A 25,450-nucleotide genomic window follows, 5' to 3' on the forward strand; every position below is an offset into this window, starting at 1 on the left:
CTAACCTTTAACTCGGGAGACCGTACCACCGGTTCAGATATCTTACCCCTCTCATCCGAAAGCGCCATTCTGCTGTGTGAGCTAGCGGAAACTGCTGTTGCAGTGCTTTCTCTTAGATCACACAATGACGAACTTCGGGACAGCAATGGGGCCCTCCGCTTACGCATCGCCGCCGTGCAAGCCAAGCTCACGGGCGCGCGTAAGCAGACCGCCCAGCTGTCGCACACGGCCACGCCCCCAACCCCCGCACCACTTCCTCGCACCTGCAGCCGACGCCACGTGACATTTCTACTGCCGGACGGAAGCTGTACCCGCGACGCTACCAGGTACCCCACCGAGCTCTTCGACAAGGACTACCAGTGGATCACCGCCACTGCTGCTGAACTGCCGGCCTTGGACACACACACGTGTGCATTACAGGTTAGTCACAGTGCAACGGGTGCTGGTCCAGCATCCCCATCGGTGTTCGCGATCAATAACGGTACTGTCCACAGAATAAATACCACAGAAGGCCCACCGGTACGTGCAAAGGCTAGGCGTTTAAATCCGGAAAAACTTAAACACGCCAAAGCTATTGTTCAGGAACTTTTAGATAATAAGACTATCCGCCCTTCTTCTAGTTGTTGGTCGTCACCCATTCATTTGGTGCCTAAGAAAGATGACACTTTCCGCCTCTGCGATGACTATCGGGTGCTTAACGCCAGAACAATTTTAGATAATTATCACGTCCCAAATATTCAAGACTTTGCTTCCCAGCTGCATGGGGCACAAATTTTCAGTGTAGTCGATTGTCATAAGGCGTACCACCAACTGCCAATGGCACCTGAGGACGTTGAAAAGACCGCTATCATCACCCCGTTCGGGTTGTTCGAGTATTTGTTTATGCCATTCGGCCTTAAAAATGCTGCACAGACGTGGCAACGGTTCATCGACTCGCTGGTTGGAAAACTGGACTTTGCATATGCGTACCTGGACGACTTGTTAATTTTTTCTTCCTCCCTCGAGGAACATGAACAACATTTAAATACAGTGCTCCAACTATTAAAAGCAAACGGTATCACAGTGAACAATATGCCATCTCGTGGTATTTACCGACCACGAGCCATTGGTTTACGCTTTCCGTAACCCAGGTAAGGACTCATCCCCGAGACGTTTTAGGCATATGGACCTTATATGTCAGTTTATGAATGACATACGTTACGTCAGAGGCGCAGACAATGTCGTCGCTGATTTTCTGTCTCGGGTGTCGGTTTTATCTTCACAACTGGACCTCAGTGAGCTCCCTAAATTGCAGACAGAGGATACTGAACTCGCAGCATTGCGTTCCGATATCAAAACAGGACTCAAACTAGAGTTACGGACACTTCCTGGGTTTTCATCACCCATCTGGTGCGACATTTCAACAGGACGCATACGCCCGGTGATTCCTGCACCTCTCCGCCGGGACATATTTAATAGTATCCACGACTTGGCACACCCTGGCATTCGCGCCTCCGCACGTCTGGTATCTGAACGTTTTGTTTGGCCCGGGGTGATAAAACAGTGTCGCAGTTGGGCACGAGCATGTGTGGCTTGTCAGCGCGCAAAAGTAGGACGTCATGCACAGCCCCCCATGGGTACGTTCGATGTGGCAAAAAGAAGATTCCAGCACATACACATCGATATCGTCGGGCCCTTACCCCCCTCAGGCCCCTTCCGTTACATACTGTCCGCAATTGACAGGTTTACCCGCTGGGTAGAGGTAATTCCTCTCACTACTATCACAGCCGATGCAGTGGCCCGAGCCCTGCTGTTAATGTGGATCTCGCGCTTCGGCTGCCCAGTCTCTGTCACCACCGACCAGGGCCGCCAGTTCGAGTCTGCCCTCTTCCGAAAGCTTTGTGAACTGTGTGGGGTGAAACGATTTAGGACTACAGCATACCACCCCCAGAGTAATGGGCTTGTGGAACGCTGGCACCGAACGCTTAAAGCTTCCCTGATGTGCCACGGAGGTGAGTGGGCCGATGCCTTACCATGGGTAATGTTAGGCGTTCGGGCCGCGTACAAAGAGGACCTTGGCGCATCCCTGGCAGAGGTACTGTATGGAGAACCCCTCACACTCCCAGCAGAGTTAGTTGAGCCTTCACTTCCTCCAGATCAAATCTGCGACTCGACATTCGTCGGGCAGGTCAAGGAGCTAATTGCTAACATCCGCGTGCCGCCTCCTCGACCACACACGCCCCCTCCCGTATTTCTGCATAAGGACTTGGCGTCGTGCACTCACGTCATGGTGCGTGATGACACCATCCGACCGGCACTCAGACCTCCATATACGGGCCCGCACAGAGTCATATCACGGCGTACCAACACGTTCGAAGTGCTCATTAACAGCACGCCTCAAACGGTATCCGTCTGCCGCCTCAAACCTGCATGGACTCTGGGAGAACTGCCCGATACCCCTCCCAGTCAGACCCCATCCCCTGCTGCACCCACCTCGCATGAGGCATCTACCGACAGTCCATGGATGAGCGACGCCCATTCCCACACGTGTGACGTTCCCCACTCCCAGTCGTGTGACAGTGCTACAGGTGCGTGTGACATTCCTAGGCAGAGTGATGCGTGTGATGACTTACCCTCCTACAGGCAGCCCCTCGCCTCTCCCCTGTTAGGATTTAGTGATGTATCAGGGACCAGCCTCAGAGCGTGTGATGTCACCGATGACGACTCGTGTGGAGATTCTGTCAACCCGTATCAGGAAGTGGTAGTGAATGTCAACACAGATCTTATTTGCAGCTCTAATGTGTTTTTTGTTATGCAGCCGGGTAATGTGTACATCTTCTACGAACAAGCCAGCTTCCCCAGTGACAACTTAACTCACATTCATCTCCTCCAGTCTGTCCCCTTGCCTGTTGGTACTGACCCATCAACGGTCAAAGTCCTACGTACCGCCACAGGCATTCAGATCCGCTATCCTGGCCCCTCACAACCCACCATCCCCTCCCCAGATCCCTCAACTGCTGTACGAGGATTCACCCGGTCAGGCAGGACCATCCGCCCCCCTCGCTGGCTCGAAGACTTCAATTACTAATGTAATGTAATGTAAGGTATGGTTTCTGATTAAACACCCTCTCCCTCCCCCCTGGGTGTTCCCTTTACATGTATGCCCCAATATTTATGTTTGTGCTCCACACTCTGGGGGGGGGGGGGGGGGCTAATGTGGCGACTATCGACCAAGTCGCGGTTAATATCTTTGTTTTTGGCAAGCTCTTTGCCCCAGTCTGTGGTCGCGCGCGAAAGTGTATGGACGTGTACCGAGAATTCAGAATGTAAACAACTGTATATGTGTGCTTACGAGAAATAAAAATAGTGTTTATTACATGTGGTGTAGCATGCATCATTGGATTCGGCAACCCAACCACGCCTTACCCATAAGTGTATCTTGATTCATTATCAGTCTTCCTGCTTAACTAGGTAGTAACATGTTTACTTTTGAATACATTGTGGGAGTGAACAGTGATCAGTTTGTTACAAATATTTACTATCAAAAACAGTCTTGATCACAATTTATTTATTACAGTGACCGGTTTTGACCACTACTGTGGTCATCTTCAGACCAATGAGTAAGAACCTCCTTCTGGTGGTAAATTTAGTGATATATCGACTCCATATAATGCCACCCCAAAACAGCAGGGAACCTCCACCTTGCTGCACTTGCTGGACCGTGTCCCAGATCACATAAGAAACAGATTGCCCGATTGCTTGGTCTAGCAGGCAACCCTTGTCAGGGAACGGCCACCAGGCGGCAACAGCGTCACACCCTTACTTCTGGAATCAACCACTAGATGACACTCCGTTCTGTGAAATATGTGGCAACATCGGCCGAACGCGTGCAGCTTTCCACTATCTAGCGTCTGTGAAGTACAGCTGTTTCTGACATACCGGTGGTAGTGGATCGAGTCGTCATACCGAGGACCTACGAGTATATCAACTGTGTAGGGAGTAGACGAACAAATCCTGAACTAAAAATGTTCAGATTTCCCGTCAAAGATAAAGAAAGGTTACGCGAGTGGATTTTAAATTCAGGTAAATCAATAAATTAGTTACGAGTAAGAATTAATAAAGAGCCATAAGCATTCGATCCTTTTTAAATTTTGTCGATGTTATATTCGATATAACGTGGCAGCCCTTCCTGTACAAGAATCATATCATATAATATAATTTTTAAATGAAATCTTTGTTGCGATTTGGACTTTTTAAAACTGTTTATTCACTTCACTATCGTAATTTTGGGTGTAGAGGCATTTTTGTGTGCAATGTGAAAACTGAAACCAATATAACATATGGATAACAAAATGCAAAGCATAGTGTGGTAACATTTGGTAAACAATTTAAGAAGCATTACCTTACAAGACCTTTCCCTTGGTACTTGAAAATGGCTCTAGAGCTGAAATCGCAACAGTGAAATAAATGAATAATAGCCGTCATCTAACTGCTCGATCATCGGTCCCTCTAAATCCTGGTATGTACTAGAGCCAATGAAGTGAACGAGTGTAAAACCTCGTTTACACTGCTGCAAACTAGTGTTCATAGATAATTCGCCAATGTTCACTGCCATTCGTTTATACTTCTGAACAAGCGTTTATACTGGAATGAAGGGAGGAGAATAGAAGAGAACGAGCATAACATGCAAACTATAGATGCTGCCTATTTTAATTTTTTTATCTGAGCGCTATTAATCCTCACACAGCTTTCATTTGAAAACAACACTACTTATAGTAACAGGTCTGCGCGAGTGCGGATATCCCCAGTAATAACTGTGTTGCAGATGAAAGCGTACGTCTGTTGCGAATATTTGCGGGTTATCTTTAAACTGTACAAAGTAAATTTTTAACATAATTATGGTTTGCCGTCTGTGGCTCTTCAAAGTTGACACCGCCAAAATATGCTCGAAAAACACGCTTTCACTTGTATGTTACCGCGTTTGCAGCCCCCTTACAACAACAATCCAAAATTCATCGTTTTGTGCCACTCTTATATCATTTACGATAAGTTACATGCAAAGTAAAAGAATTTAAATTTGAAATGACTGTCACTGAAATATGTCCAGCCTTAATTCGCATCATAACCGAGTGCGGATTTTGAAAACTTTCTACTGTTAACCTGCACGTGGAGATCTTTTTTACCACCATAATCCGTATCAGAAGAGCTGTATAGCAAAGAGAAAAAGACGGCATGGAAGGCGAGTGTAAAACCCTTGCGACTGCAATACAGTCTGCATTTAAACACTAACTCGCCAGAAATGTTTGTGTGTTATTTTCATTTATTTCATTTCGCATATGATTGTGAGAAATAAACTTGGTTTGTAGAATTACAGGAGCTAATCTACATTCTTAGATAGAAAACTCGGGAAAAACCACAGCCGACCATGAGCTACAGTCAGCAGTCTGACGAGTGCATTTCGCGCGCAGCGCTCTAGCCGAACGCAAATCAGCGTCATTCACGTCACCGAAAATACAGCGTTGCCAATTCCGCGACATGGACAGGTCAGTTAGCATTGTAGCGTCGCCTGTGACATCTGTTGACCGACGGGAAAACTATTTTTACGGTTGTCTGTTCCGCCGTAAGGACGGTCAATCTGTTTCTTACGTGGTCTGGGACCGTGTGTCTAAGGCGTTTGGCCTGACTGGGTTGCCTCCAAACACTTTCCTGACAACTGTCTGGTTGAAGGCATAAGCGACACTTATCGGTGAAGACAACATGATGCCAATCCTGAGTGGCCAATTCGGCATGTTGTTGAGCCCATTTGTACCACGCTGCATGCTGTCGTGGTTACAAAGATGGACCTTGCCATGGGCGTCGGGAGTGAAGCAGTGCAACATGCAGCCTATTGAAAACAGTTTGAGTCTTAACACGACGTCCTGTGGCTGCACGAAAAGCATTATTCAACATGGTGGCATTGCTGTCAGGGTTCCTCCGAGCCATAATCCCTAGGTAGCGGATATCCACTGCAGCAGTAGCCCTTGGGCGGCCTGAGCGAGGCATGTCATCGACAGTTCCTGTCTCTCTGTATCTCCTCCATGTCTGAACAACATTGCTTTGGTTCACTCCGAGACACCTGGACACATTCCTTGCTGAGAGCCCTTCCTGGCACAAAGTAACAACGTGGACGCGATCGAACCGCCGTAGTGACCGTGTACCTCCTTCCTGGTGAAATGACTGGAACTGATCGGCTGTTGGACTCCCTTGCTTCTAATAGGCGCTGCTCATGCATGGTTGTTTACATCTTTGGGCGGGTTTAGTGACATCTATGAAAAGTCAAAGGAACGGTGTCTATGATACAATATCCACAGTCAACGTCTATCTTCAGGAGTTCTGGGAACTGGGGTGATGCAAAACTTTTTTTGATGTTTGTTTTTTGACGGTTACGTAACGCAAATCAGAGATATGCTTAATTCTATAGTGCGTTTGACTGTTTAGTAACACGCGGGAGCATCTCTGTTTGTCTTGACAACAGAAACTAGCTGCTATATATCCGAATATGAAAAGTAGCCTGAAACTGATATTTACAACATGAATCTTTACAAGAACAAAAGCTATTAGTGGTCGTTTGTCTTTTTGAAAATACTCACCTGCAAAATAGAGAGAATAATTCTTTGGAAGAGACGACATTAAATATCAGCCCATTCAATATAATTGATAGCATAGACAGACTGATCATTAGATACATTTCTGTGGCCAGTACGTGTCCAGGTGTCCACGCATCTTACTAGGGCGATCCCTTATTCATGTCTGCTGTGCTTACGTACTTTTGCTACCGTGTCATGTGCCCTCAATGCCAACAGGCATCATCCAACGTCGTGGTGGGCTGTGGCTATAATGTATTCGCTTAACAGTGTACATCATATAATAAATGTATGACACTTAGTGTGCATCTCAGTTGTAATGTTACGGTTAAGATAACGCCCTTGTAGCCCCTAAATTGATAAGATCCATTTGCGTAGTAACCTTCTACGGACATGCATAGATACGAGGCGTGATTTTTAAGTAAGTACCCTTTTGCCACACTGCGGCCGCAGCGCTGCGGTCGGCGTTCTGTGCATATGCACCGGGTACTTGCATCTGTTGTCTACGCACCACCATTACAGTCTGATTCTCCCTTGTTTACGTTGTGTGCTGTGTGTTTAAGCTGCCTCCGATAATCGTGAGTCCCGCCGACTGTGAAGTACGGGCTGTTATAAGATTTCTTAGTGCTAAATGCCTAAAAGCGATCGATATTCATCGTGAGATCCGTGCAGTTTACAGCGAAAACATTATGAGTGATGGAATGGTAAGAAAGCGGGTGAGAGCATTTAAAGATGGCCGCACAGATGTGCATGATGAACAACGGAGTGGGCATCCTTCGGTCGTTAATGAAAGTTCGGTGCAGGAAGTGGACAATAAGGTGAGAGAAAACAGACGCTTTACGATTTCCTCCTTGCGGAATAACTTTCCTAATGTTTCTCGTAGTGTTTTGTATGGCATTGTGACCGAGCACTTGAATTACCGAAAATTTTGCGCACGTTGGGTACTGAAAATGTTGATGGATGTGCACAAAACGAAACGTTTAGACAGTGCATTGACTTTCCTTGAGCGGTACCACAATGACGGTGATTATTTCTTAAGCCAAATTGTTATGGGCAATGAAACATGGGTGGCCTATGTCACACCAGAATCAAAGCAACAGTCCATGGAATGGCAGCATTCAGATTCACCCAGAAAAGTGAAGTTTAAGCAAACAATTTCTGCCCGGAAAATCATGTGCACAGTTTTTTGGGACAGAAAAGGAGTATTGCTTGTGGAATTTCTGCCTCATAAAGAGACAATCAATGCAGTAGCGCCGGCCGAAGTGGCCGTGCGGTTAAAGGCGCTGCAGTCTGGAACTGCAAGACCGCTATGGTTGCAGGTTCGAATCCTGCCTCGGGCATGGATATTTGTGATGTCCTTAGGTTAGTTAGGTTTAACTAGTTCTAAGTTCTAGGGGACTAATGACCTCAGCAGTTGAGTCCCATAGTGCTCAGAGCCATTTGAACCATTTTTGAATGCAGTAGCTTACTTTAAGACAGTGCACAATCTGCGCTGTTCAATTCAGAACAAAAGACGTGGCAAGTTGAGCAAGGGCATCGTTTTGCTGCAAGACAATGCCCGTCCGCATGTGGCGAATCAGACAAAGATCTCATCACATCTTCTCGATGGGAAACTCTAGATCATCCTCCATACAGCCCGGATCTTACGCCCAGTGAGCACCATCTGTTCCTGCACTTGAAGAAACACCTGGGCGGTGAGTGTCTTCAAGATGATGACGAAGTCAAAACAGTGGTGATGCAGTGGTTAACAAGTCAGGTGGTGGACTTCTATGAGGAGGGTATTCAAAAACTGGTACAACGTTACGACAAGTGCCTCAATATTGACGGAAATTATGTAGAAAAGTAGATTAAGGTACAGGCTTTCATATAAAAATAAAATTATTGAGATATCTTAGCACGTCTTTTTTTAATTTCAAAACGGTACTTACTTAAAAAAAACACGCCTCATAAATGAAAAAAAGACATTAAATAAATAAAAACAATAATCAAGCTTCAAACACTGGACACAGTATTGGAAGACCGTGACGGAAGCTTGTTGCACACTAAAAGGTGTGTAAATTACGTGGAAAAGTGACAGTCGTTTTATCAGAAATGGTCGAATATCTACAGATAAACCGAGACACGTGTTCCTTTATTTTGATTCCATTCCACCGAGCGAAGTTTCTCGGAAATCGGATTATGGCACTTGCTGTGTTCTCCTCGCTAGCCTTAAGCCGTCGGCACACGGACCGTGCATCCGAACGTTGAGCGTGCTGAGTTTCTGACGTCATAGCGTGGAATAGCACGTTTTGGAGTCTTTCCGAACGTGCAGAGCAACATCTGGCATGTCAGATATTCTGAGCGTGCGTCTGAGCGTTGACCAATGAGACGGCACAACGCCACCTACGTCACACGCACGCCGTCTCCCTTCAGCACATAGTTGTGAGGCGCCATATTGGCATTCATTTCAAGCCTATATGTATATATGCCGTTTCTGAGCACCAACAAATAGAGAATTACTGGAAAACCTGTTGTTAGTTGTGTGATTCGTTCCAATAAAATAATGAGAAACATCATATTCTTGGCAAAAGAATTATTATAATTTGCATATTATGAGAGTAGGCTACTTGAGGGCAGCGACACACTGAAGATCCAACCAAAACGCACTGTTCTTGGTACAATTTGTTGTAATGAAATTTCAATTACGTACATAATTAGCTACGATTAACCATTTTAGCACAAGGTAACACAATATGATTAAGTTCAAGTAGCGCATTGTTGGTTTAGAGTAATGAGTAGAGTCGCCATCCCGAAGATAGTTTTTGCTGGGGCGGTGGATTGCGTCTTAACACTTCCAAATTTTTTTTACTAACATTCGCGTTTTTATCGGGTTCTGATACTTTATTATTAGTTTAATATAAGCATCTGTTAAAATATTTGATGTTATGATGTTTTTGAGGGGTGACTTTGTTCGATTGGCTTAATTTACAGGACAGCTTGCGCTAATTGTATAAAGATATTTTGCTCCTTTTTCTTTTACGCTTCGTAATTCGTATGTTGCAAAGATTCTGCTACTAGGTAGGAACAGTGATCAAGTAAGACTGACCTTGGGGTTTTACTGAAATGTGGGAATGATGAAAAATGTTTATCTTATGCAGAGAAGTATTCCAAATTTGTACCACACTGTTTTAATGGAACTTTTATAAACTTGTGTCCTTATTGATTGGAGATGGCATTTTCCTTCTCGTGGACGATGGAGGAAATGTGCGTTTTAATAGACCTAAGGTGGGAATTTTACGCGCGCCCGTTGAGTACACAGTGTGATTTACAAACTAGAAACATCCCTCAACTGCCACTGGAGTGCGTTGCGATCACGTATACCATGTTGGGGCCCACGTACCGTATGCACAAGTCGCATCGTTCCTGAGCGTTCAGCAGCACAGCACGTTGAACTTGGCTCGCTCAACGTTAACGTTCGACAGCACGGTCCGTGTGCCGACGGCTTTAAGCTAAGAGGAACGGTGGTACAGTGATGCTGTATGCATTAAAGGCCGGTTCCCACTAGGGCTGCCGCGCGTCAAAACCGCGCGTCAGCGGCGTGGTTGCCATGGAAACGGCGTCAGCGGCACGCCGCGGCGGGCTCTGCGTCGCGGTTTGACCATGTCGAACCGCTTCCGCTGCCGCGTGCCGCGCTCCAGGTGCGCGCCACCAATCACAGAACGCGCTGAGCGTGACGTCAGGTACGGAACCCCTGGCCACACGAACTTTCGCCGAACCGCTGGCGCGGACGCGGCGGCAGCAATGAAATACTTATCATCCGATTCCAAGGAAACTATTCGGCAGAAAAATTTGATTCTTGGGTATGTTACAGCCTGATATCTTCTCTCGATAAAGGACCGAATTTATTTTCGTTATTCGTTGTGGTTACTTGCTGTATCGCATTTGCGTAAACCTTTACACGAAATTTTAATGAGTGTGCAGAGGTAAAAACGCATTGCGTGGACTTTGCGTACAGTTCATTTTAGGTAATACATTATTGCGTATGAAATTTAGTCAACATATCGAAATTGTTTTTAAAGCTGAGAGCAGATCGATAGCTATCACCGTTCTCGAGATATTGGATGATATGTCGGCGGTTCTCGAGATATTGGATGATATGTCGGCGGGCTGTGCGGTGACCGCGCGACCGGTACTTCGTCCTGCTCGTCGTAAACCATGTGGTTGTATCAACCGCAAATTTCGTAAACGGTTCAAGAAATCGAAACGTGTTTTTTTGCAAACGATAACTTGTGAAAAGTCATGTATTTCGTCGCATGATAAATATCCTAAATCTGTTTATCTACCGAGATATGAAAGTAACTACAGTTTTTCAGAAGGGATAGATGAATTTTTTTAAACAGCATTTAATAGCATGTGGAATGAGAAGTTAAACCGAAACTAATTTGCTGGTATGTCATAAGATGTAATTTACTAAATATCTACAGCTATTGATTATTCCCTTTGGTAAGTAACAAACTTTTTTTTCTTTATCCAGTGTACTTCACTGATTGAAGACACGTTTCGCCTTTTACTTTAAGGCACCTTCGGTGGAATCTAGAATGATTCAGTTTTGTTTTGATACGTGATACTTGCAGATTATAAAACAGTTCACATCTTTTTTTACGTGAATGACTGATTACTTACAGTGAACCGAGTTTTTGGCGGACAGGCGGACATATACGTTTCCCTTCAGCTGGTCACATGTTGGAGGTTGAACTAAAACTTAGATTATGGAACATAAGCACATTTTCATGTTCGCTCTGTTTTTTTCTGTCACTAGCAGTAGACGTTTTACCGAAAACTCTGATTTGAAGTCGTGACTACAGTGTGTTCACCTCATGTCCCTTCCTCTCTGGTTTGTTTATGTACATGTTGCCAACCTGCAGAATTATATGCTGAAAACTAATGTTTGTTTATTTTTGTTCTCCTTATATCTGTATGTGCGTGTGGCTAGTCAGTGATAGTTATAGAAAGTTGAAAGTGAATCCAGTAGTTGTCAGACAGTGGTTGAAAGATTTGGTGTTCAGCTGATTTCAGTTTTGGTTTAAATGTTTTGTGGAGGAGTGCATGGAAGAGTAAATTCACTGCTTACATTAATAGATAAAATAGTAGAATAGCATTTCAACCGATGATTATTATCAGAATACTATCACCCAACCCCTTTGTCCTCACTCTTTGACGCCTCATAATATGTCCTGTCAACTTACCCCTGTTGTAGTCAAAGTTGTGCCGTAATTTCCTCGTCCTCCTCTATTTAATTCCGTACCTCTTCATTAGTTACACGATCCTCATATCTAATCTTCAGCATTCTTACTGATCACCATGTTTTGAAGCGTCCATTGTCTTCGTGACAGAACTGTTCATCGTCCACATTTCACTTACATACAAGGCTGCAGTCCACACAAATAGCTTTGTAAAATAGTATCCAACCATTATAATTTATATTCGATGTGAACAAATTTTCTTTTTCAGAACAGTTTCTTGCTATTGACAGTCTTCATTTTATGTCATCTCTACTTCTACCTTCTCAATTACTGCTTCCCTTTCAAGTCATTGAAGTCTTAGAAATGCAGTTTGGTTTCTGTACAAGTTGTAGATAATCTTGTGGCCCTGTGTTTTATCGCTGACATCTCCAGAGCTTCAAAGAATGTTTTCATTTAGATTGTCAAAACCTTTCTCTAAACATGCAAATGCTATAAACACAGTTTCGCAGTTCTTCAGCGTGTCTACTTATCTAAGTGGTAGGATCAGTATTGCTTTGCGTGTTCAGACATTTCACAGGAATCTAACATTGTGCTTATGTTAGTTTGCACAACCCCTCCCACTCTCCTACCTACATATTCCTTCCACTTTCTAGCCTTCTCTTATTTGCTTAGTTCTAGCTTGCCACATGAGTTCTTGACAGTTGCTTCTCCTTTGAGGAAAGTTTTCTTTGTTCTTTCTCATTTTCATTCTCCTATGTTTTCCAAGTGCAAAATCGCGTTGCAATTTTGGACTTTCTGTCGACGTCATGTTTAGACATTTCTGTTTCCCATGGTCTACTTTATTTGCTGCATTTTTATAATTTTCCCTCTTGTCAAATTTAATATATCACGTTTTATCTAACGATTTCTACTGTACCTTCTTCCCGTTAACATACTCTGCTGCATTCACCACTTCCTCTCTCAAAGATATCCATTCGTATTCTAGCAGATTCCTTCCTCTGTTTCAGTCAGTCGTTGCATTACGGTAAATAAGATTATCGAATAACTGTGGGTCTTGGCTTATTAAAGTTCCATTTCCTTAATTTGCTATCGTTTACTGTATTTTTGGTTGTAAACTGCAGATCGTAACCAATAAAGTATTGTAGGTTTGCGTCTGCACAGGGAAAATGTCTTATAATTTAAAATCTGGTTTCGAAAACTTTGTTCCAAATATGTATTATTCTTTCATGAGTGTTAAGCAGGGTGCCGGCGATGATTACATTATGCTCTGTGCGAAATTCTACCAGGTGGCTTCCACTTTCATCCCTTTGTGTTCTTACTGTTTTCCTGTACCTGCTACTGTATCAAATTTTAAATTTTTGTCTCGCTTAACTATCTGAATAATCTCTTTTGTCGTACATTGATTGTTTCAATGTGTTTATGGTGAAATGAGAAAACATGAATAATGAAATATGTGAAAGAGTACATTCTACAGAAAATGAAAATTTAGTATGTCTTCACCCAACTTCGTCTTTCCTTCTTGTAGGTGTAAGATATAGTTAATCAAACGCACCGGGCGTTTCAGTGGGTCCCGCCCCGGGTCAACAGAAACCTCCGATCTTACTCGTCTGCTTTGACCCGTGACGTAAGCGTGTTGTGGTGTGTGACGTCATTACGGCGCGGAGTTTAGTCTTGTTTTTGTTTGTGGTGCTCTCTGGTGGTGTGTTCATGGTTTTCGTTTGTTTTAATTTAATGCTCATTGCTGTATGTCGGGTGAGTTTGTTATTGAGTGTATTTGGTTGTGGTTTTTTGTTTAGGCTTGGACCCGTCATGTTAGGGACCTACACATTGATCTGTAGCGTAGCCCTGAATACGAGGTTAGGTTGGGAGGTTTTTTTTTGGCGGGGGGGGGTCAGGGGGGGGCGCAGCCCCCCCCTGCCTGGCCTCGAGTACCACTTGTTTATTATTATCTTTGTTCGATCGTAATTTATGTGATTGGGAGCTGTTGTAGATTTATGTAGGTGTTAGGGAAGTGTTGGTTTTTTAGGTTGGTGTTGGGGGATGTGATCGGTAGGTTCTGTTGAGCTATATAGGTCAACGGAAGTGTTCGATCGTAATTTATGTGATTGGGAGCTGTTGTAGATGTATGTAGGTGTAAGGGAAGTGTTGGTTTTTTTTTGTATTGGAGGATGTGATCGGTAGGTTCTGTTGAGCTACATAGGTCAAGGGAAGTGTCCGATTCTGGATAGGAATGTGTTTTTTGGTATTTGGTCAGTTTTGTGATGTTGATTTATTTCGTTGTTTTGCGTGGTTTTGTATGGCGGTCTGTGGCTACATTTGTGTATATTTAGTTTGTCCCCAGCCAAAAACCCCCAATTTCCCACGCTTGTCCCGTTAGAGTCATTAGGCTTTTTGTGAAACTTGTGTATTTCAGTGTTTATAATACGTATGCGATGTTTTTATATCCGCCATATTGGATAATACGTATGCGATGTTTTTATATCCGTCATATTGGAATTGTCGTTTATAGTCGTTTCCGCTACATTTGTGACGTCATGGGTCAAAGCCGACGGGTAAGATCGGACGCTTCTGTATTTCCCCCGCCCCGTACCTCAGTGGCTGTCCGTCATTGGCTACCGCTAGCGTCTGCCGCTTCCAGATGGGAACGCCAATTCCGCGAGCCGCCGCGTCAAAGCGGAAAACGCTTGCCGCCGCCGTTGCCGCACGCCGCGCTGCCGCGCTCTAGTGGGAACCGGCCTTAAGGCTGGTTCCCACTAGGGATGCCGCGCGTCAAAAGCGCGCGGTAGCGGAGTGGTTGCCATGGAAACGGCGTCAGCGGCGCGATGCGGCGGGCTCTGCGTCGCGGTTTGACCATGTCGAACCGCTTCCGCTGCCGCGTGACGCGCTCCAGGTGCGCGCCGCCAATCACAGTACGCGCTGAGCATGATGTCAGGTACGGAACCCCGGACCACACGAACTTTCGCCGAACGGCTGGTGCGGACGCGGCGGCAGCTATGAAATACTTATCATCCGATTCCAAAGAAACTATTCGGTAGAAAAATTTGATTATTGGGCATGTTACAGCCTGATATCTTCTCTCGATAAAGGACCGAATTTCTTTTCGTTATTCGTCGTGGTTACTTGCTGTATCGCATTTATGTAAACCTTTACACGAAATTTTAATGAGTGTGCATAGGTAAAAACGCATTGCGTGGACTTTGCGTACAGTTCATTTTAGGTAATACATTATTGCATATGAAATTTAGTCAACATACCGAAATTGTTTTTAAAGTTGAGAGCAGAACGATAGCTATGACCGTTCTCGAGATATTGAATGATATGTCGGCAGACAGGCTGTGCAGTGACTGCGCGCGGGTCGCTCGCGACGCGACCGATACTTCGTCCTGCTCATCGTAAATCATGTGGTTGTATCAACTGCAAATTTCGTAAAAGGTTCAAGAAATCGAAACTTTTTTTTCGCATGATAAATGTATTTCGTCGCATGATAAATATCGAAAATCTGTTTATCTACCGAGATATGAAACTAACTACAGTTTTTCAGAAGGGATAGATGAATTTTTTTAAACGACATTTAATAGCATGTGGAATGAGAAGTTAAACCGAGACTAATTTGCTGATATGTCGTAAGATGTAATTTGCTAAGTATCTACAGCTATTGATTATTTCCTTTGGTAAGAAACAAATGTTTTTTCTTTATCCGGTGTACTTTATTGGTTCAAGACGCGTTTCGCCCTTTACTTTAAGGCATCTTCGGTGGAATCTAGAATGATTCATACTTGCAGATTATAAAACAGTTCACATCTTATTTTTACGTGAATAACTGATTACTTACAGTGAACCGAGTTTTAGGCGGACATCTGCGTTTTTCCTCACCTGGTCGCATGCTGTAAGTTGAACTAAAACTTAGATTATGGAACATAAGCACATTTTCATGTTCGCTCTTTTTTCTTCTGTCACTAGCTGTAGACATTTTACCGAAAACACTGATTTTAAGTCGTACCTACAGTGTGTCCACCTCATGTCCCTCACTGTTTGGTTTGTTTATGTACATGTTGCCAACCTAAAGAATTATATGCTGAAAACTAATGTTTGTTTATTTATGTACTCCTTATATCTGTATGTGTGTGTGGCTAGCCAGTGATCGTTATAGAATGTTGAAAGTGAATGCAGTAGTTGTCAGACAGTGGTTGAAAGATTTGGTGTTCAGCTGATCTCAGTTTTGGTTTAAATGTTTTGTGGAGGAGTGCATGGAAGAGTAAATTCACTGCTTACATTAATAGATAAAACAGTAGAATAGCATTTCAACAGATGATTATTATCAGAATACTATCACCCAACCCCTTTGTCCCCACTCTTTGACGCCTCATAATATGTCCTGTCAACTTACCCCTGTTGTAGTCAAAGTTGTGCCGTAATTTCCTCTTCCTCCTCTAATTCCATACCTCTTCTATAGTTACACGATCCTCGTATCTAATCTTCAGCATTCTTATTGATCACCACGTTTTGAAAGCGTCCATTGTCTTCTTGACAGAACTGTTCATCGCCCACGTTTCACTTAAATACAAGGCTGCACCCCACACAAATACCGCACTCCACACAAATACCTTTGTAAAATAGTACCCAATCATTAGAATTTATATTCGATGTGAACAAATTTTCTTTCTCAGAACGCTTTTCTTGCTATTCACAGTCTTCGTTTTATATCCTCTCTACTTCTGCCTTCTCAATTACTGCTTCCCTTTCAAGTCATTGTAGTGTTAGAAATGCAGTTTGGTTTCTGTACAAGTTGTAGATAATCTTGTGGCCCTGTGTTTTATCGATGACATCTCCAGAGCTTCAAAGAATGTTTTAATTAAGATTGTCAAAACCTTTCTCTAAACGTGCAAATTCTATAAAGACAGTTTCGCAGTTCTTCAGTGTGTCTACTTAGCTAAGTGGTAGGATCAGTATTGCCTTGCGTGTTCAGACATCTCACAGGAATCTAACATTGTGCTTATGTTAATTTGTACAACCCCTCCCCTTCTCTTCTCTACATATTCCTTCCACTTTCTAGCCTTCTCTTATTTGCTTAGTTCTGGCTTGCCAAATGAGCTCTTTACAGTTGCTTCTCCTTCAAGCAAAGTTTTCTTTGTTCTTTCTCATTTTCATTTCCCTATGTTTTCCAAGTGCAAAATCACGTTGCAATTTTGGACTTTCTGTCAACGTCATGTTTAGACATTTCTATTTCCCATGGCCTACTTTATTTGCTGCATTTTTATATTTTTCCCTCTTGTCAAATTTAATATATCACGTTTTATCTAACGATTTCTACTGTACCTTCTACCCGTTCACATACTCTGCTGCATTCTCAAAGATATCCATTCGTATTCTAGCGGATTCCTTCCTCTGTTTGAGTCAGTCATTGCATTACGGTAACTTCAAGATTGTCGAAAAACTGTGGGTCTTCACTTATTCAAGTTCCATTTCCTTAATTTGCTACCGTTTACTGTCTCTTTAGTTGTAAACTGCAGTTCGTAACCAATAAAGTATTGTAGGTTTGCGTCTGCACTGGGAAATGTCTTATAATTTAAAATCTGGTTTCGAAAACTTTGCCCCAAATATGTGTTATTATTTCATGATTCTTAAGCAAGGTGTTGGCGTTGATCACATTATGCTCTGTACGAAATTGTATCAGGTGGCTTCCACTTTCATCCCTTCCCCCAAGCCTTTGTGTTCTTACCGTTTTCCTGTACCTGCTACCGTATCACATTTTAAATTTTTGTCTCGCTTAACTATCTGCAGAATATATTTTGTTGTACATTGTTTAAATGTGTTAGGAGATAGTGAACAGTTATGAACGGTAGTCAAGAAATCTGTTTGTGGTGAAATGAGAAAACACGAATAATGAAATATGTGAAAGAGTACATTGTACAGAAAATGAGAAATTGGTATGTCTTCACCCAACTTCGTCTTTCCAACACGTAGGTGTGAGATATAGTTAATCAAACGCACCGGGCGTTTCAGTGGGTCCCGCCCCGTACCTCAGTGGCTGTCCGTCATTGGCTACCGCTAGCGTCTGCCGCTTCCAGATGGGAACGCCAATTCCGCGAGCCGCCGCGTCAAAGCGGAAAACGCTTGCCGCTGCCGTTGCCGCACGACGCGCTGCCGCGCTCTAGTGGGCACCGGCCTTTAGAGTCTGAGATGAAGCGGAAATATTGCTAGTGCAAATGAGATGAGAGGAGAACACCTTGTGACCAGTACTGGAGTTGTTCACAGTGTAGAGGGATATGAGACAGAGGCCGGAGGTCGGCTGACCTGCTGCAGCTGCGGGACGTCGTGGAACAGCTTGGCGGGCAGCTGCGACAGCCCGTTGAGCGACAGGTCGACGGCGACGAGCTGCGGCAGCGACGAGAAGGCGTCCTCGGGCAGGCGGCGCAGCGAGCAGTTGAACAGGTCGAGCGAGTGCAGGCTGGCGGACGCGAGCAGCGGGCCGCGCTCCGGCGCCTGCAGCGCGTTGCCGCTCAGGTTGAGCAGGCCCAGGCTCGGCAGGCTCGAGAAGACCGCCGGCTCCAGCCTGCGCACACGCGCCCCCTCACTCGCCTCGGCAGCCGACACACACACACACACATTACAACTCAATGGGAACATTGACAGCCACTTACGTCCATTTTTTGGCAAAACTCAGTTACATATGTTTTTGTACCTTAAAAAATGATCACTATGGGACTTAATAAGTTGTCAGCACTGTTGTAAACAGAGGGAGTAACCAATATTGCCCCTCACTCTTTGGTTTAATCGACTTCTATTCTTATGGCTGCTATGCTGGTATGCAGTCAGAATGGTGATGCTAATGACAAATGTCAGAAAATAATGAGGAAAAAGAATAATGAAGTGGAGTTACAGAAACATACATCGATAAAAAGAGAAAGAGTAAAAAAAGAAGTATATAGAAGTTGGAAAGGGAATAGAGGTCAACAAAAACAACATCGCTGAGACCTCTAACCTGAAACTTAGCACTGCTTCAAAATTAAGGTTTAGTTACCACTGCTACAAGAGTAGCAACAGTTAAGTTAATAGTGCACAAGAGGAGGAGGAGGAGGGGGAAACTAGTGTTTAACGTTCCGTCGACAACGAGGTCATTAGAGACGGAGCACAGGCTCGGATTAGGGAAGGATTGGGAAGGAAATCGGCCGTGCCCTTTCAAAATAACCATCCCAGCGTTGGCCTGAAACGATTTAGGGAAATCACAGAAAATCTAAATCAGGATGGCTGGAGACAGGTTTGAACTGTCGTCCTCCTGAATACTAGTGCACAAAAGGCGTGCTGATAAATTCTTCAAGAAATTACATGCAGTTAAAGAGAAACAACTGAAACAATTTCTACCATTGCAGGTCTCACGTTAGACTGTATGAAGAACCTATAATTGCCTCAGATATCAATACAAGGTCCGCCCCTCGTGGTCTCGCGGTAGCATTCTCGCTTCCCGAGCACAGGGTCCTGGGTTCGATTCCTGGGGGGTCGGGGATTTTTCCTGCCTCGAGATGACTGGGTGTTGTTGTGTCGTCTTCATCATCATCATTCATCCCCATTATAGTCGGAGGAAGGCAACGGCAAACCACCTCCATTAGGACCTTGCCTAGTAAGGCGGTGCGGGTCTCCCGCATCGTTCCCCTATGCTCTGTAAAGAAGCATGGGAATTCATTTCCTTTCCATCAATACAAGACACATTTTACTTGCGCCAACTTTCTGTAAGTGCTCTTAATTTGCAATGAAGTGGAACAGCCAGGTTTTACCTCTTTCATGAAGGAATATCGCAAGGAAATCCTAATGAAGCCCGTCCATTTCATTTTGGTTATATAAATGAAAATGTTGGACAACATGTTAAACACCTTCACATCTTCTCTGACTCTCGTGGACGCCAAAATAAAAACCATGCAGTGGTGATATTTTTGTTTAATGCTTGTGGCACAGAAAGAATGCTATTTCCATTGAAACTCAAGGAAGGGCTACACAAAGAAATAAGAAATAGCACTTTCACCTAACACAATTCATGCAGTTCTCCTAATCACAAGAAAGTCTTGGTGTTGTTAAAGTTACATGATTCTGTGATGGAGCAGAAGAGCACACATTACAGCTGACTGATCCATCTATAGTTCCATCAAGTGCCGTAAGTCAGGCTTATCAAGATCATGTGCCTATAAATTAGAAGAAAATTCCCAGCAAAAGATCCAGACCTTCTACTCTGACACACGCAGCTGGCCAACATGTATCAAAGAATGAACCAACTGTGGAGCATAATGCCAAAGGGAATGGATAATAGGCATAATCTGTTTCATTTTTGTCCATATTAGCAATAAAATGTGAGTTACATAATGATTTATACTTATTTATTACAAAGTATTTAGAACATCCACATGTTTACTTAATAAATTTTAACTTTTCATCAAGGAAATGTACCATGACTGTCTACAATGGATTGGCTGTCTTCCTTGCACATTCAGTTTAAGGAAAAATGAGAAGAAAAACAGAATTTCGGCATAATTTTAAGATCTAGAAAGTTTCTTGCATCTCCTGAAACGTTTACTTTTTTGGACATGTGGGACTATTCATTATTCCCATTCAACTACTACCTACACTGCCAGAGAATTAATGCAACACTCTCAAGGACTGTAATTCGTGGCACCCAGGTAGTGTGCATACTGAGTGGTTGTAATGCTACTAATTCATTTGTCACGGTCATAGCAATCAGAGGGTGTTGAGGAGGCCTGTCGTGCGCTAGATATCAGAAATGAGCCGTCTATATTCGCTTTGAACTCGCCATCGTATGCTGTTACTCCATCTCCAAACTCGTCGTCTCCGTGTGCCCATAGACTCAACTCCTGAGTCACCGCCGCAGCCCACTCGTCAGCTGAATCTATTGTAGGGTACAAATGGACTCGACTCTCTCAGAGAAGAGAGCGAGTACACGAGTTGACAAGTATAACCGCGGACTAGCGCCATTTCTGCTGCATATGCAACCGTTTTGAAAGAAATTTCCGGTATTAACCTGTAGATTATTAATTTATTTCACACAATCATGGCTTTATAGCCATTGTTAAGTGCAAGTTGAAATGTCTCAAAACGTCCGACCTGCCTAAATGACACCAACAAATTATACACTGATCTACTGTCGATATAAACGTGTCCAGGCGACAGCAACGTCAGCTGGCGAGGAATGACTGCTAATCAGACGATCCACGCACGGTGCCTGTAATATTAGTGACCGTGCTGTCCATGTGTAGAATGGAAAAAGTAGGCGATCTGAGTGTGACCGAGGGCAAATTGCGATGGCCCGAAGGCTTGACACGGGCATTTCGGAAACTGCACGACTTGTCGGAAGTTCGAAGAGGGCTGCGGCAAGTGTTTCAACACGTGGCGAAACCGAGGTGAAACCGCGATGCGACGTTGTAGGGTTGGGCGGCCACCTCTTAATACAGATGTCGGACGTCGTAGGCTGGGAAGACTGGTGCAACAGGACAGACGGCGAAATATGGCGGAACTAACATCAGACTTTAATGCTGGGCAGAGTGCAAGTGTGTCTGAATACACAGTGCATCGAACACTCCTAATGATGGGCGTCCGCAGCTGATTATCCATGCATGCGCCAATGTTAACAGCACAACACTGGCAACAATGGCTGAAATGGGCACGTGACCATCGACAGTAGACGCTGACACAGTGGCACAGCGTTGCATGGTCTGACGTATCCAGATACCTTCTTCATCATCAAGTTGTTAATCTTTGCACCACTTTGAAATCTTATCAAGATCGGAATACTTCTGCGGTTTGTTCCAGACAGTATTTCAGTATAGATAACTGCATCATCTGCAAAAGGTCTGGGTTTACTATTAGTATTGTCTGCAAGGTCGTTAATAAGCCTATACCATATGAGCGGCAAAGATCACAACAAACTTCCGTGGGGCACACCGATAGTTGTATTGTATCGTATGTTAACCGGGGACCTAGAAACGACGGAGAGGCTCCGTCCTCGCCGCAGCCGCAGTGGTCCACAACCCCACGACGACTACCGCAGTCTACTTCACCTCTCCGCCGCCCCACACTGAACCCAGGGTTATTGCGCAGTTCAGCTCCCAGTGGACCCCCCAGGGAACGTCTCACACCAGACTAGTGTAACCCCTATGTTTGCGTGGTAGAGATATGGTGGTGTACGCGTACATGGAGACATAGTGTAACGGAGGCGGAATAAGGGGAACCAGCCTGCATTCGCCGAGGCAGATGGAAAACCGCCTAAAAACCACCCACAAACTGGCTGGTTCACCGGACCTCGACACAAATCCGCCAGGCGGACTCGTGCCGGGAACCAGGCGCTCCTTCCTGCCTGGAAAGCTGTGCGTTAGACTCCACGGCCAACCGAGAGGGCTACAGGGATAGTTACTTATACATCTGTAGATGACTCTCCATACAAGATAACTTGCTGCGTCCTCCCTATCAAAAATCCTCAATCCAGTCACCAGTTTCGCTTGATATCCCATGGGACCGTGCTTTTGATAATAAGTGTATGTGTGGTACTCAATCAAATGCTTTCGAAAATCGAGAAATATTGCATCCACCTGCAGGGATTCAGTTTGTAGGGATATGATGATGGATGATAGCGTAGCCTCAGTCAAAGTGAAGCAGGTGGTTTCATTGATAGAATAGTGGGAAAATAGAATCAGTCAACAAAGAAGATTGCTTACAAAAAAAAAAAAAAGAAAAAAAAGAAACCGGTACAGTCCATCCTGGAACATTCTATGTGGGACCAAAGCCAGATAGTTAACCAGGAAATATTGAGCTTATAACAAGAAGGGTGGCGCAGATGCTCACATGTTTGTTTGAAACACGGGAGTGTTGTGTTCTGAAAATGCTGAGCAATCTGAACTGGAAAATGCCTGAGTCCTGTTAAAGCCTTGCAACTAAGTTTCAAGAATCAATATTATGTGAGGAATCTAGGAAAGTACCGCAGCCTGTTATGTATTGCTCCAGCAGGGACTGCGAACAGAGTTGGACCAATTACAGTGTGCACAGAGGATTCAAGTAATCGTTTTTCTACACTCCGCACGTGATTGGAATGGGAAGAAATCTTAATGTGCTGGACTACTGGAAGTATCTTTTACCAAGCACTTGACAGTAGTTTTAAGAGTATCAATGTATTTGCACTACTGCAGAAGTCCGGCATCCAGTCACGAAGTTTTTCCGATGTGCCGTAACATCATATTTTGTTCAGCAGACAACAGGACACAAAATAATATTGTTAGGTTGGCTACGAGGTCATAAGTTCCTCGTTCACTCAACCAATCGTAAAAGGATAGCATCACCTGTTAGGAGTACCCACCATCTATTCCTGTCACCATAGCATGTAGTAATGTTAGAATCGAGGTATTCTAGGCAATTACAATGACTGGTTTTGGCAGCTGAAAATTTGCATTAGTGTAAAGTGGATGTAGGATCACATCGACTTGTAGGCCATGGAGCAGCTGGGTGTTCCGCAAGGCTCATCCGAGAAGAGAGGCACACTTCCCTCCCCCCCCCCCTCCCCCCCCCCCACCTACCATTTCTGACCCCCAGACGGCTGGATACTGGATACAGCAATGAAAGAGTGGTGTAACAAACAATACCCCATAGCACGGTAAAGGTGGAAGGTACTAAAAGCACAGTTGCGGGCATTCGCAATAATATATGAAATGATGTGGTCCTCAACTACGCACCCTCAGACTCAAAAGTTGGAATATCAAAAGTTTTGGCTGGTTTCGTTGTCTAGGGGCTGGTATTCGTAGTTGCCGCATTACAAGCTAAATACTGCTTAGTCTACAGTATGCAATATGGATATACACATGAATCGAATGGTCGAAGGTTCCTATCACTCTGCAATCGCGAATTTAACGTAGAAATTTATAAATAAAAGATTGCAGTAAATACAATCTGCAAGTACTATCTTAATGACTTTAAATGATGAGTATGATAGTAGAAGTACTTTTGAGAATGTGGTATATTTCTGCAAAACACTTATTGGTATCGACGGTCCGGTAATTAAATAAAACAGAAGTTGAATAACAGGGAAACAATAGATTCCTACTGCACGTAATTAGTGATGAACAACAACATAGCTCGTGAGATATTCACTTCTAAACACATACTACGTCTTCAGTGTAGAAACCCCGGAAATCTCACAAGTTCATAAGTCCGCACTCCGAAGTATTTCTATCTCTCGCGACCACGCGCAAACGGCTCCACATTCCAAGTCTCTCGCGCCGCACTGTTCGAACTCCCCATTCACGAGCGCTGTGATTGGCTAGAGCGCTTGCGCGGTGTATCCAAACTAACGCACATTCACGAACATATTGAAACACTTTCGAAATACTGGGTTTACATTTAAATAACTTGAAATTAAATAAATATTCCCACGGCTGGACCATAAACACGGTCTAACACACATTATTAAATACATAATCAAATCAAATAAACATACACTCCTGGAAATTGAAATAAGAACACCGTGAATTCATTGTCCCAGGAAGGGGAAACTTTATTGACACATTCCTGGGGTCAGATACATCACATGATCACACTGACAGAACCACAGGCACATAGACACAGGCAACAGAGCATGCACAATGTCGGCACTAGTACAGTGTATATCCACCGTTCGCAGCAATGCAGGCTGCTATTCTCCCATGAAGACGATCGTAGAGATGCTGGATGTAGTCCTGTGGAACGGCTTGCCATGCCATTTCCACCTGGCGCCTCAGTTGGACCAGCGTTCGTGCTGGACGTGCAGACCGCGGGAGACGACGCTTCATCCAGTCCCAAACATGCTCAATGGGGGACAGATCCGGAGATCTTGCTGGCCAGGGTAGTTGACTTAGGATACATGCGGACGTGCATTGTCCTGTTGGAACAGCAAGTTCCCTTGCCGGTCTAGGAATGGTAGAACGATGGGTTCGATGACGGTTTGGATGTACCGTGCACTATTCAGTGTCCCCTCGACGATCACCAGTGGTGTACAGCCAGTGTAGGAGATCGCTCCCCACACCCTGATGCCGGGTGTTGGCCCTGTGTGCCTCGGTCGTATGCAGTCCTGATTGTGGCGCTCACCTGCACGGCGCCAAACACGCATACGACCATCATTGGCACCAAGGCAGAAGCGACTCTCATCGCTGAAGACGACACGTCTCCATTCGTCCCTCCATTCACGCCTGTCGCGACACCACTGGAGGCGGGCTGCACGATGTTGGGGCGTGAGCGGAAGACGGCCTAACGGTGTGCGGGACCGTAGCCCAGCTTCATGGAGACGGTTGCGAATGATCCTCGCCGATACCCCAGGAGCAACAGTGTCCCTAATTTGCTGGGAAGTGGCGGTGCGGTCCCCTACGGCACTGCGTAGGATCCTACGGTCTTGGCGTGCATCCGTGCGTCGCTGCGGTCCGGTCCCAGGTCGACGGGCACGTGCACCTTCCGCCGACCACTGGCGACAACATCGATGTACTGTGGAGACCTCACGCCCCACGTGTTGAGCAATTCGGCGGTACGTCCACCCGGCCTCCCGCATGCCCACTATACGCCCTCGCTCAAAGTCCGTCAACTGCACATACGGTTCACGTCCACGCTGTT

The 25,450-nt window shown here is 44.7% G+C and overlaps 1 protein-coding gene across 1 annotated transcript in view; it reads right to left on the reverse strand.

The window, feature by feature from the left end:
• Positions 1-25,450, reverse strand: part of LOC124776912 (leucine-rich repeat-containing G-protein coupled receptor 5-like) — a 415,623-nt gene that overhangs the window by 15,315 nt on the left and 374,858 nt on the right. The window contains exon 6 of the mRNA XM_047252123.1: positions 18,119-18,377. Coding sequence (XP_047108079.1) covers positions 18,119-18,377 — 259 coding nt within the window. The remainder of the gene's footprint in view (positions 1-18,118; positions 18,378-25,450) is intronic.

This window comes from Schistocerca piceifrons, chromosome 2 (genome assembly GCF_021461385.2).
Source record: "Schistocerca piceifrons isolate TAMUIC-IGC-003096 chromosome 2, iqSchPice1.1, whole genome shotgun sequence".
In the NCBI taxonomy this organism is placed as follows: Eukaryota; Metazoa; Arthropoda; class Insecta; order Orthoptera; family Acrididae; genus Schistocerca; species Schistocerca piceifrons.